We start from the raw sequence: 12,728 nt of genomic DNA, 5'->3' as shown, positions 1-12,728 counted from the left end.
TAGCTGTGCAAAGTACAGACAAGGCACCTGTGGTTCAACTTTTCAGAAATCCTTTGTTTTGTTTTCAGTACTATACTTCAGATAAGCTGAGCAGAGAGTCTATCTTATTCTTTTGTTTTTAAGCAAAAATGCCTTAAGTGTACACTGTTATATTAGCTGGATCAACATTTGACATCTGAACACTGTGTTTTGAAAAGATGTATGCTTGAAGGGAAGGAACTGCCTAATGGATCATGGCTCTTATGTTTACACTACATATTTTATTCCTAGCGTTAGTGAGGTTTGCTCTCTCCACTTTTGAAGAATCTGTAAGCAATTACTCTGACTGGGTGACTTTCACAGAAAATGTGGATCAATATGAGAAACAGAAACTGCAAGATTTCAGTGCCAACCAGAAGCTGAAAAAAACTATTCTTCATCCAAGCTTATATTTTGATGCTGAAGATATCCAAGCACTGAGGCAAAAGTCTCGTACAAGCCATTTACATCTGTTCAGAGCTATCAGAGGTGCAGTGACAGTTATGCTGTCCAACCCATCATACTACCTACCTCCACCCAAGCATGCGGATTTTGCTGCAAAGTGGAATGAGATTTATGGTAACAATCTGCCTCCCTTAGCTTTTTATTGTTTGCTATGCCCGGAAGATAAAGCTGCCTTTGATTTTGTTCTAGAATACATGGACAGAATGGCTGGCTACAAAGACTGGCTGGTTGAGAATGCTCCAGGAGATGAAGTGCCACTTGGCCACTCCTTAACAGGTTTTGCCACTGCTTTTGACTTCTTATATGGCTCACTGGATAACATCAGAAGACAAAAATATCTAAAGAAGATCTGGGTTGTGAGTGAGGAAATGTACGAATATTCAAAAGTCCGCTCATGGGGAAAGCAACTTCTCCATAACCACCAAGCCACTAATATGCTAGCACTGCTCACAGGTGCCCTGGTTACTGGGGTGGACAAAAAATCTCAGACAAATATTTGGAAACATGCCGTAGTTGATGTGATGGAAAAAACCATGTTTCTGCTCAATCACATTGTAGATGGCTCTTTGGACGAAGGAGTAGCTTATGGCAGTTACACAGCTAAGTCAGTAACCCAATATGTTTTCCTCGCCCAGCGCCATTTTGGTATTAATAACCTAGAAAACAATTGGCTGAAAATGCACTTTTGGTTTTATTATGCCACACTGTTACCAGGCTATCAGAGGACTGTGGGCATAGCAGATTCTAATTATAACTGGTTTTATGGCCCTGAAAGCCAGCTGGTTTTCCTGGATAAGTTTGTAATGAAGAATGGAGCTGGCAATTGGCTGGCACAACAGATTAGAAAGCACAGGCCCAAGGATGGCCCAATGGTGCCATCCACTGCACAAAGGTGGAGCACACTTCACACTGAATACATCTGGTATGCTGCAGAACTAACTCCTCAACCTCCCCCTGACTATGGCACTGCTAAGATGCATGTGTTTCCTAACTGGGGGGTTGTTACTTATGGGGCTGGGTTGCCAAATACTCAGACCAACACCTTTGTGTCTTTTAAATCCGGAAAGCTTGGTGGCCGTGCAGTCTATGACATAGTTCACTTTCAGCCATATTCCTGGATTGATGGATGGAGGAGTTTCAATCCAGGACATGAACATCCAGATCAGAACTCCTTTACTTTTGCCCCCAATGGACAGGTGTTTGTATCTGAGGCCCTATATGGACCCAAGTTCAGCCACTTGAATAATGTACTGGTGTTTGCTCCATCTCCTACAAGTCAGTGTAATCAACCTTGGGAGGGACAACTTGGGGAGTGTGCACAGTGGCTTAAGTGGATTGGTGATGAGGCTGGAGACTCAGCTGGGGAGATTATAACAGCCTCTCAGTATGGGGAGATGATGTTTGTGAGTGGTGAGGCAGCATCTGCCTACTCTTCTGCAATGAAACTGAAAAGCGTGTATCGTACTTTGCTACTCCTAAATGCTCAGACATTGCTAGTAGTAGACCATATTGAGAAGGAGAAAGACTCTCCCCTCAGCTCTGTCAGTGCCTTCTTTCATAATCTTGACATTGATTTTAAATATATACCCTATAAATTTATGAACAAATATAGTGGAGCCATGATGGATGTGTGGGATGCTCATTATAAGATGTTTTGGTTTGATCATCATGGGAATAGTCCTGTTGCCAGGATACAAGAGGCAGAGCAAGCAGCAGAGTTCAAAAAGCGATGGACTCAGTTCATAAATGTTACCTTTCCCATGAAAACCACTGTTACAAGAGTTGCATATGTGTTCTATGGACCGTATGTTAATGTTTCTAACTGCAGATTCATAGATGATTCCAAATATGGATTTCAAATTTTTCTAAATGTCAACAACACTGAAAATATTGTCTCCATTGTGACTGAATATCACAGTCTGAGGACAAGGTTCAATTATTTGGGATTTGGTGGCTTTGCCAAGGTAGCTGATCAAAACAAAGTTATCAAATTTGGTCTAGGCACTGAAGCTGTACGAGAACAGATAACAAATAATAGAACAGTTTTCCCATTTGGATTCAAAGTGAATATAATAGCAGGATTAGTTTTGGGCATTAGTTTGGTAATACTGGCTTTTCAGTGGCGGTTTTACATTTCCTTCAGCAAATTGTTGCGCTGGATACTAATACTGGTTATCACACTGTGGTTTATTGAGCTGGTGGATGTATGGAGCACTTGCACTCAGCCTATCTGTGCAAAATGGAGCAGTGACATCATAAACGTAGACCCCAATACAGGCAATACAGCCAAACAGTTAGAAGGAAACCCTGTTGTTTTGCCAGATGTGGTAATTACCTCACTTCCCAGTTCCGGAGCAGACATTTTAAAGCAACTTTTTTTTAACAGTAGTGATTTCATATACATCAGGATCCCTACAACTTACCTTGATATCCCTGAAACTGAATTTGAAATTGACACATTTGTAGATGCATGTGAATGGAAGGCTTCTGATATCCAAAGTGGCCGTTTCCATCTACTCCGAGGCTGGCTCCAATCCCTAGTCCAAGACACAAAACTGCATTTACAAAATATTCATTTACATGAAGCCAGCAGAAATAAATTAGCTCAGCATTCTACCATAAGTAAGGACAAAAAGAGAAGATCCAGAAAGAGAGAGTCTTTGTCAGAACAAAGAAGCAGAACAAGAGGAAAATTAGACAAAGATGCTGAATACATTAGGGAACTGAGGAGACACCTTGCCTATTATCCAAATGCACGTCCTGTGCTTAGTTTAAGTAGTGGGAGCTGGACATTAAAGCTTCCTTTCTTTCAAGAAATCATAGGTCCCTCAATGAGGGCATTGTATGTTGTAAGGGACCCTCGGGCATGGATCTACTCAATGTTGTATAAAAGTAAGCCAAGCCTTTACTCCTTGAAAAATGTTCCACAGCGCTTAGCTATGCTGTTTAAAGTGGAAGGCGGGAAAGAAAAGTGTGGTTTAAATTCATGCTATGCCTTTGAATATGAATCACTGAGGGAAGAACTCTTGGATTCTAGGTCAAATGCAGTTTCTGTGCTGTCCCATTTGTGGCTAGCAAACACAGCAGCAGCACTGCGAGTAAATGGGGATCTGCTGCAGACAAATTATCAGCTGGTCAAGTTTGAAGATATTGTGAGCTCTCCTCAGAAGACAGCTGAAGCAATTTATGCTTTCCTTGGTATTCCTCTGTCTCCTGCTAGCTTAAACCAAATATTGTTTGCCACCTCCACCAATCTTTTCTACCTTCCTTATGAAGGTGAAATATCACCAACTAGTATTCATGCCTGGGAACAAAAAATGCCTATTGAAGAAATTAGACTGATTGAGGACATCTGTTGTACCTTGATGGACCACTTAGGATACCCAAAGTTTACAGTTTAAATGCTGCAGGTCAGCAGTAGTTTGCACTAATGATCCCCAACTCCTCAGTGTGTGAATAAGAATTAGAGAGTTTGTTTATTCTTGTAAAATGTGTGTACAGTCTGTTACATGCAGAAAGATTTATTTAAAAAATAGATATTTGTTCTAGCAGGATTTTTAAAAGCAAACACTTATAACTACTTTTGCTGCCTTTCAAATAAAGCTGTGTGAACCTTTACAAATCTACCAGCTGGGGAATGGATAGGTCAAGGGATTGGTATGGAGCCTTGCACTTCCAGGTGAACAATTTGACTCCAGCCCGAGTGGGTAGTTGCCCAAAGTAGTTACCATCTGATGGCTGTTTGGTGGCCTATATGAAATGAGTTGGTGGTCTCAGCCCACTTCGTAATGGGATCAGATTCGCAGGTATATTCTGGCCACTTGCTACCCCAATGGGGCAAAGTAGCCATAAACTGAGTAAAACTGGGGTTTAAATCTGTTGTCCATCACTTGAGTTGGTGAACTAGTAAATCTGGCTCCTTATTAGGAGTCTCAGCAGACAGGCCAAGGGCTGACTAGGCATAGAAACTGAATGACATGTGATATGGTTCCTCCAGGTCAGAACTTAAGCTCTTTGGTAGGGTTTTATGAGGATGAGTTCTTGCTGTAACTATTCTGTAGATAAAGAGAAGACTTCAGTCTTCAGTTCCATCAATCTGGCACCTTCTGTGAGCACTAAATGAACTTTGGGGATGGGTGGGAGAGGGAAACCATCACAAGAAATCCACAAAACCTCATAAAACCCCATAAATCTATCAGTTAAAAATTAGCTGAGAGGTTTCTAAAGGATCCTATGAAACTCCGACGGTGCTCCACCATACTAAACTGCCCCTGGATTTTCAAAGCTGCTAATGCCCTCGCCACTGATGCTGCTACTCTGTGAACCTCCTCTTAGCTAAGATAATCTGAATGAACTTCCTCTTTTCTCAGTAAGACTCCTCTATCCTTCTTTGTTTGTTGTAACACACTATGAAGTCTCCTCTCTTTTTAGCTGACCATTGTGCATAACTCTCACTAATTCCAGTGGCAAAGGTGTAGGAATTCCTGTCAATGCAAACATTTGATGTGGTCATCATCAGTGGTAATATATTAATATCAGGGGGGAATGTAGTGATTAGAAGAACCCAGATAAATCTCCAGACCCATGTTTCATCAAGGGATGATTAACTTTTCTGTAGACTAGATCTGCCAGCAACATCTTATGGCTGGTCAAGGTTGCTCTTTGCGTTGAGTCACTTCAAAGAGGTTTCTCTCTCCTACTCCAGGCTTGGATGACAATTAATCTCAGTAATTTCTTTCAAGCATCTGATTATTTTAAAATATGATCCTTGTTTCTTTAAATCTGCACTGAAATGTCACATTGATTTGGAAATACACACCCTTTGTGGGGTGAATATTTGCTTTTGGTAATATCTTCATCATGCGGCTCTTGTGTTTTTCCTTGAGCCATATATATTTTTTTTCATTTCACAATGTTTTTTAAAAAAAAGACAATGTTGAAAGTGTCCTAATTTATCATACTCAGCATTCTTTTGAAATGCATACATACTGTAAATGTCTTCAGATGTGTAAATCAAACCATAGATGATGTCAGAGACATCTGCTTTCTTTACCATCTGTTTTTTCCCCCATTACTAATGAAGTTGTAATGAAATGTGCTTAGTTTTGTTTGTAGGCGCTGGAATCAGAGTTTTGTGCTATTATATTGAAATATAACAGTAGAGTAATTACCATATATTTGGGTGACAAGCATTAGGCAATGTCAAGATGTAATGAGTTTCTCTCTACAGATTGCAATCCTCTTGCTGATGTTTAATATTAACATCTTGCTGATGTACTCCCCTTTTTTCCTGCTGTTCCTACACACACACACATACACACACAGATTTTCTGCACCCTCTGCATCCTTTTGTGATCTCTTCTTCTGACCTAGATAAAAGTGACTCTTTCTCAGCCATTCATTATTATGTCAAAATGTGCCTCTGGTGTGATAAAGCTGTTGATATGTTGCAGTCTCAGTAACCATAACTTGGCTGTCACTTTCTTTTGATTATAATAGGGACTCAGAGCTGCTTTTTCCCTTCTTTCCTGGGTCTTACCTCTGGCTAGGTAGAATGTCATGTTAAAAGAAATATTAAAGTTTGTTAATGTACACTAACTTGTAAGTGAAATTTTGGATCCCGACTATCATTCTCTCAAATCAGTTTCTCTCTCTCTCTCTCTCTCTCTCTCTATTATCAGTCATATGTAAAATTGTTGCATTGTTGCCAACACCATTGCTTTCATTTGACAGACAGATCATTTGCTTTTCTTCCCAGGATTTATGATCTTGAATCAGAACAAACAGAAAGGCTTTCCTCTGTCATCTGTTTTAGGACTGCTCAAAGACTCAGGATTGACTGCGTTTTGGGGGGAAGTAGGAAAGAATATAAAATTCTCTTCTTGATAGTGCTGCATGAAAGGCTACAAATAGATTTTAAACCAGCTCTTTTTGACAGGCCGAGGTGAAAAGGGGGACACTCATGGATCAGTAGGTCGTCCCTGCAGCTTTCAGCATATAGGGTTATCTCATGCCCTTTGGCTGATAATACATGTCACTACTATCATTTACTCTGGCATACCCAAGATTTAGGACTTAATTATCCACAGTCTTGCATCTTCTGAAGTTAAACCAACTATAATGTGCTCCTGTTCGGGTTTGGTAATGTTTTATACCCCTTTGTACAGATGTAATTGACTCCACTAGGTACATGACTGGGGAGAATTAGATTCTTTGGGGGAAGAGAGTTATATCAAAAGCACAAACATTAAAAGAAAAAAAGAAAAAAAAAGTATGAATCTAAAGAAAGTAATGACTGAAAGCCATAGTCCTAAGGTTTCAAAGTTCTAATTGCATGCATTACGGGAGCTTAAAATAACACAATATTGTTATATATTCTAAGGAAACTGAGCACATGGTGCTTTTGCTTCAAAACTGCTAACAGAGAACCCTATGATAGAGAACATTTCTACTTGCTGGGAAGAAAAGAGCATATGTCAACTAAACCACAAAGGACTATGTATAAAAGTAGCTTACGGGACTGGATTAATCTCACAGAAGGAAAGAATATCAGAGCAAGTGAGGCTCTGCAGTGTTGTGGGGGCCTAATTTCTATAGAACACTTAACACAAACAAGAATCCAGAAATCCCAGGTCAGCAGATTTGAATTTTTATTTTTTTAGGCTGTATAAAATTAAAATATTACTAAAAATGCAGTGTCCCAGAGCTTCATACTGATCATATTCAAACCTGCTTTTTCATTTATCATGCCTCCATTGTCCAGTGGGTTCACCAATTTTGCAGTCCAGTCATACAAAAAAGTATCCATTGACTTCAAGTTGTGTGGTCTGTGAATGAAAAGAGTGCAGGATCAAAATGTAATCAAATGTGTCTAAATTTCTGTGATGTCACCTGCACAACAGTTTATGGATTTTGGTAGCATTTTAGAAACTGCACAACTATAATTAGAGCTGGTTGGGGAAAAAAGTCTGTCAGTTTTGTTTTAACAGAAAATAGCTTTTCAACGCAGTGGAAATGTTCATGCAAAAATATCTGTTTTCGTGAGATAAATGAGTTTTTAATCAGAAAACCTTAAACTGAAAACAAAATACTGGTTTTGACAAAAACATGAAAAATTGTTTTGAGAAAACTTGATAACTTCCCCTCCCCCCATTTTTGTCTAAATTTGGAAAAAATGGGGAGAAAAAATCTGTCAGCTCTCCCTACCATTCAGATGTGCATCCAGTGGGCTCTCATCCGCTGTTCTGTTGCCTCTGTGTAACTCCGTTGAAATATAGCCAAGTTGCATTGGTGTAAGTGAAAGCAGAACTTGGCCCACTGTTTGATCAAGTATTCTAAAATTAGGCTTCCAGGCTTTGACAACTGCCCTATCTTTTAATCATTCTGTTGTGCCCAGGGCAGATGAGAAGATGGAAAAATAATAAGGCACATCAATCTATTGTTTTAGGTTGAAGAAATCAATACTTTGAAAATTATCTTTTAATTAACAGCTAGTTATAAGTAAAATAAACTGTGGGAGGCCTGAAATCTGATGGTATGGCAACTCTCCATCTACTTTTAATTTAAAATAGATCAGCTGTTAAATTTTAAATGATTTCTGAGTTACTTACATGACTTCACTACCACAATAAGTACTTGTCAGAGGGTATGTCTGTGCTGTTGCAGGGAGTATGCCTCCCAGCCCAGACAGGAAAATACACTAGCTTACCTTGAGCTAATGTGCTAAAAATAGAGGAGTATGAACATTGCGCCATGAACTAGCCACCTATGTCCGAGCCTGCTGACCCCCTGGATCCGAGCTCAGGTGACTAGCCCAAGTTGCCACCCTTACTACCACATCCATGCTGTTATTTTTAGCATGCTAGCTCGAGCCAAGTTAGCATGTATTTGTTTATCTCGGCTGGGAGGCATTCTCCCAGCTGCAGTGTAGACATATCAAGAGGGTCTCCAGTCAAGTGAATGTTGAATGCCTTTGTGCTGAAATTCTAGGCTAGAACCCTCAATGTATAAAAATCTAAGTTAACAGACAGGGCAAGCAGAGAGCTGGAAAAATATGTACGCTAGTTAGGAGAATGTCCATTGCAAACCCATATCTGAGACCTGTGTGTATGTTTCATTTAGGAGTTAAATAGAAGGATGTATTAGGGGAAGCAGGACTAAATAATCCAGGGGATTGGTAATGGATAGGAACCTTTCTTTGGTATGTCAATGGTTTTGAGTCTAGCTCTAGGTCATTACAGACCTAAGGTCATAACCATATTGACCAAATCCTGTTGACTTACCCTGACTTCAGTGGAAGTACATGGATGAGGAAAGTGAGTGGGATTTACGCAGACTGTATCAGGGTTCAAGGCCAAGATTATAGCAGGGTTCAAAAAAGAACTAGATAAATTCATGGAGGATAGGTCCATCAATGGCTATTAGCCAGGATTGGCAGGGATAGTGTCCCTAGCCTCTGTTTGCCAGAAGCTGGGAATGGGCAACAGGGGATGGATCACTTGATGATTACCTGTTCTGTTCATTCCCTCTGGGCATCTAGCATTGGCCACTATCAGAAGGCAGGATACTGGGCTAGATGGATATTTGGTCTGACCCAGTATGGCTGTTCTTATGTAGTTAAATGAGTTGGTGAACTCAGTATTGTTACTGGCAGTACATAATCACATTACGAAAACCATCATCACAACTGGCATCCTTATTAATAGCCTCAATATTTTTCTACTGGCAGATCATGGATACAGGACTTCAGTACCCTGATATCATTCTGGCACCTTTCACTAGTACTAACATTCAAATGCTCATCCAGACCAACCTCAGTCCTTTAAGATGCCACTTTTCTAGGAAATAATGAATTTTTGAAAATTTAACCTGGGTAAAATTTCAATATTTCCATGTATAAATGTTTTCAGCTTCCATATAGATAAAGAATTTTTCCACAGAAATAAATCTTTACTCATTATAAACAGTCTTTTATTTTCACTCATGCACAAACAGCCAAAAAAAAAAAAAGGGAAGGTGAAAGCTTTTGTCAAAATTACATTGATGCAGACATAAGATTTCAGCTATTGTAATGATAACTTATTTGCATGGTTCCATTCATAGATCAGATTGGATTTTCATTTTAAACAGAACGTTTTAATATTTCACTATTTATTGCCTTGAGATGATGTGACAAATGACATCCAGAAGAGAGCTGGATCTTTAGGGGACTATGTGTTATTTCTTGTTACTGTGATTTTCTTGGTTAATATGACCAGGTGTAATCTTTTGGAATTCTGCAATATCTGTACTCAAAACATTTGCCCTAGGCAATTCATGATCAAGGGTTAAAGTACAGTCCATATATATTTGGCAAACAAGTAGAGAGCACCTGTGTGACCTGTTTGTTGTTATATTTGGAAATAAACTTAAAGTATTTTTGTAATTTGAATTTGAGACATTTATTTTTAAGAAAGAACTCACTGAAATTAGATTTTAAAAATACACATAAAAATACCTTCACCAAGAAGCATACATGACTACCAAAACAGGCACATTATCTTATCATCATAGCCCTGGTCTTCCCTGTCTCCCGAGCTTGTTTTGGCCCCAGTTCGGAACACCACTTAAACATGTTTAAGTACACAATTAATGAGGATGCTTTCCCGAATCAGAGTCTCTGTAGGCCTAGACACCTTCTCATTGAATTCATCCTCATTCCACTTACAGGTGTAAAATTGCAGATGTTAATAAGTGGAGGATCAGGCCTTATATTGTAAAGTGTTTGGAGCAGGGACTGAGAGTTGAAATCCTGGCTTATTAAACTCAATGAGGCCAACATTTCATAAAGTGTTTTCTCTCTGGAAAGGGCCATGCAAAATTATGGCACTAATAATAATACCTAGCTCTTATATAATGTATTTCGTCGGTAGATTTCAAAGCGCTACACAACAAAGGTAAGCTTTCTTATCCTACAGAAGGGGGAAGCTGAGGCTCAGGACATGAAGTGACTTGCCAAAGGTCACCCAGAAGGTTAGTGGCTGTGCTGGTAATAGATCTCAGGTCTCCTAAGTCCCAGTCCATCACTCTATCCACTAGACAACACTGCCTCCCTTAAGTAACGAATAAGTGCTTTGGGAACAATCTGTGACAACACATTCTGGCTAGAGTTGTATTTTGCTCTTTAATATTTAAAGAAATATTTAGATCACAGGGAAATATTGTATATCTATTTCTTAATATTTCCAAAAGACCTGAAATTACTGAAACCAAAAGCCTCTGTATACCATACAAGTTTATTCTTCTTGGTGTATGATACATGGCAGAAAATAAAAAGTTATGTTTTGTAGGGTTTAATACATGAATCACTTTTTAGCCTGAATCAAAGGTACAGGTTAAGATTATCTGATACATTTATAGACCACAAAAGAAAGGACACCACCCAATTAGAACATAAGAACGGCCATTCTGGGTCAGACCGAATGGTCCATTGAGCCCAGTATTCTGTCTTCTGGCAGTTGACAAAGCTAGGTGGTTTGGAGAGAATGAACAGAAGAGAGCAATTTATCAAGTAATCTATCCCCTGTCATCCAGTCCCAACTTCTGGCAGTCTGAGATTTAGGGAGACCAGTAACAAAGGTTGTGTCCCCGACCATCTTGGCTAACAGCCACTGATGAGCCTATCCTCCATGAACTTAGCTAATTCTTTTTTTTGACCCAGTTTTGACCTTTTGACCCAGTTTTGACCATTTGACCTTCACAACATCCCCTGGCAACAAGTTCCACAGCTTGATTGTGTGTTGTATGAGGAATTACTTCTTTATGTTTGTTTTAAATTTACCTATTCATTTCATTGGGTGACCCCGGTTCTCATGCTATGTTGTGATGAGGTGTACTTGCCCTGCACTGGAGCGGAAAGGATTAAGACAGCACTCTTAGCAGCAGAAGACATGCCTCCTTGACCCTGCTGGGCATGTTCCAACTGCCGCTCAAGTATAAAAGGGAACAGCCTAGACCAGTCTGGGCTGACCGCCGAGGAGGAAAGATGCACCTTGCCAGCTCCAGCTGAGGAGCAGCTAGGATCCTGGACCGCGGGAGCAAGAGACACCAACGCCCAGGCAGGCACCCAGGGACCTGGGGACACCCCAGGGAGATTGCAGTCATCACCCGAAGAGCCCCGAGACTCGGAAGACTCCAACTTCAACTTCAGGAGTCACGGTAGGAAGTAGCCTAGGGAGGGACTAGCCAGTGTTCCTGCAGCAGTTGGCATGGTGCGGGCGGATTCCCTGCCAACTTAGTGGCAAACTCATTTGCCCCTACCAGGGCCCTGGTCTGGGGCCCGGAGGAGCAAGGAGGGTCCAGGTTCTCATACCTAGCCAACTCCCTGTCCCCTTACTGACTCTGGCCATTGGGCTGTGCTTCCCTGAAGCTGAGGGGAGTCCTACTGACTCTGGCCATTAGGCCGTGCTTCCCAGAAGCCAAGGGGTGTCCTACTGACTCTGGCCATTAGGCTGAACTTCCCCGAAGATAAGGGGAGCCATTTGACCATGCAGCCCTGAGGCTGACGGCAGCCATATAGAATTAACTGTGGGGCTACCACACACCCTTACTCCACCCCTAGGGTGATGGGGTGTACGACATATGTGAAGGAGAAAAGTAACGCTTCAGAGAGACCAGGGAGGTGAGGTAATATCTTTTACTGGACCAACTTATGTTGGAGAGAGAGACAAGCTTTCAAGCCACACAGAGCTCTGCATACTTCCCTATTCACTTTCTCCACACCATTCATGATTTTACAGATGTCAGTCATAGCCTCCCCTTCATCATCTCTTTTCTTAGCTGAACAGCACGCAGTATTCAAGGTGTGGGCGTACAATGGATTTATATAGTGACATAATGATATTGTCTGTCCTATTATCTATGCCTTTCCTAAAGGTTCATAATATTCTGTTAGCTTTTTTGACTGCTGCTGCACATTGTGACAGTGTTTTCAGAGACTCCAAGGTGGCTCCAGTGACTCCAAAATATCTTTCTTCAGGGTTAACAGCTAATTTAGAACCCATCATTTTATATGGATAGTTGAGATTGTTTCCCAATGTGCATTACTTTGCATTTATCAACATTGAATTTCATCTGCCATTTTCTTGCCCAATCACCCAGTTTTTGTGAGATCCCTTTGTAGCTCTTCACAATCTGTTTTGGATTTAACTATTTTGAGTAATTTTGTATAATCTGCAAATTTTGCCAAGTCAATGTTCCTCCCTTTA

General features: G+C 40.5%; 1 protein-coding gene across 1 annotated transcript; it reads left to right on the top strand.

Annotated features, from left to right (window-relative positions):
• Positions 1-233: 233 nt before the first annotated feature.
• Positions 234-8,969, top strand: DSEL (dermatan sulfate epimerase like). Its single transcript, XM_045006789.1, has one exon. It carries the CDS (start codon positions 234-236, stop codon positions 3,882-3,884), a length of 3,651 nt encoding a protein of 1,216 aa, XP_044862724.1. The 3' UTR covers positions 3,885-8,969.
• Positions 8,970-12,728: the final 3,759 nt, after the last annotated feature.

The sequence above is a fragment of the Mauremys mutica genome, chromosome 2 (assembly GCF_020497125.1).
Source record: "Mauremys mutica isolate MM-2020 ecotype Southern chromosome 2, ASM2049712v1, whole genome shotgun sequence".
NCBI classification, from domain to species: Eukaryota; Metazoa; Chordata; order Testudines; family Geoemydidae; genus Mauremys; species Mauremys mutica.
The sequence above is the reverse complement of the archived record's forward strand: the minus strand, read 5'-3'. Positions and strand labels throughout refer to the sequence as shown.

Coding starts and splice junctions, on each gene's coding strand:
- DSEL (XM_045006789.1), top strand. CDS start 234: ATGGCTCTTATGTTTACACTACATATTTTATTCCTAGCGTTAGTGAGG.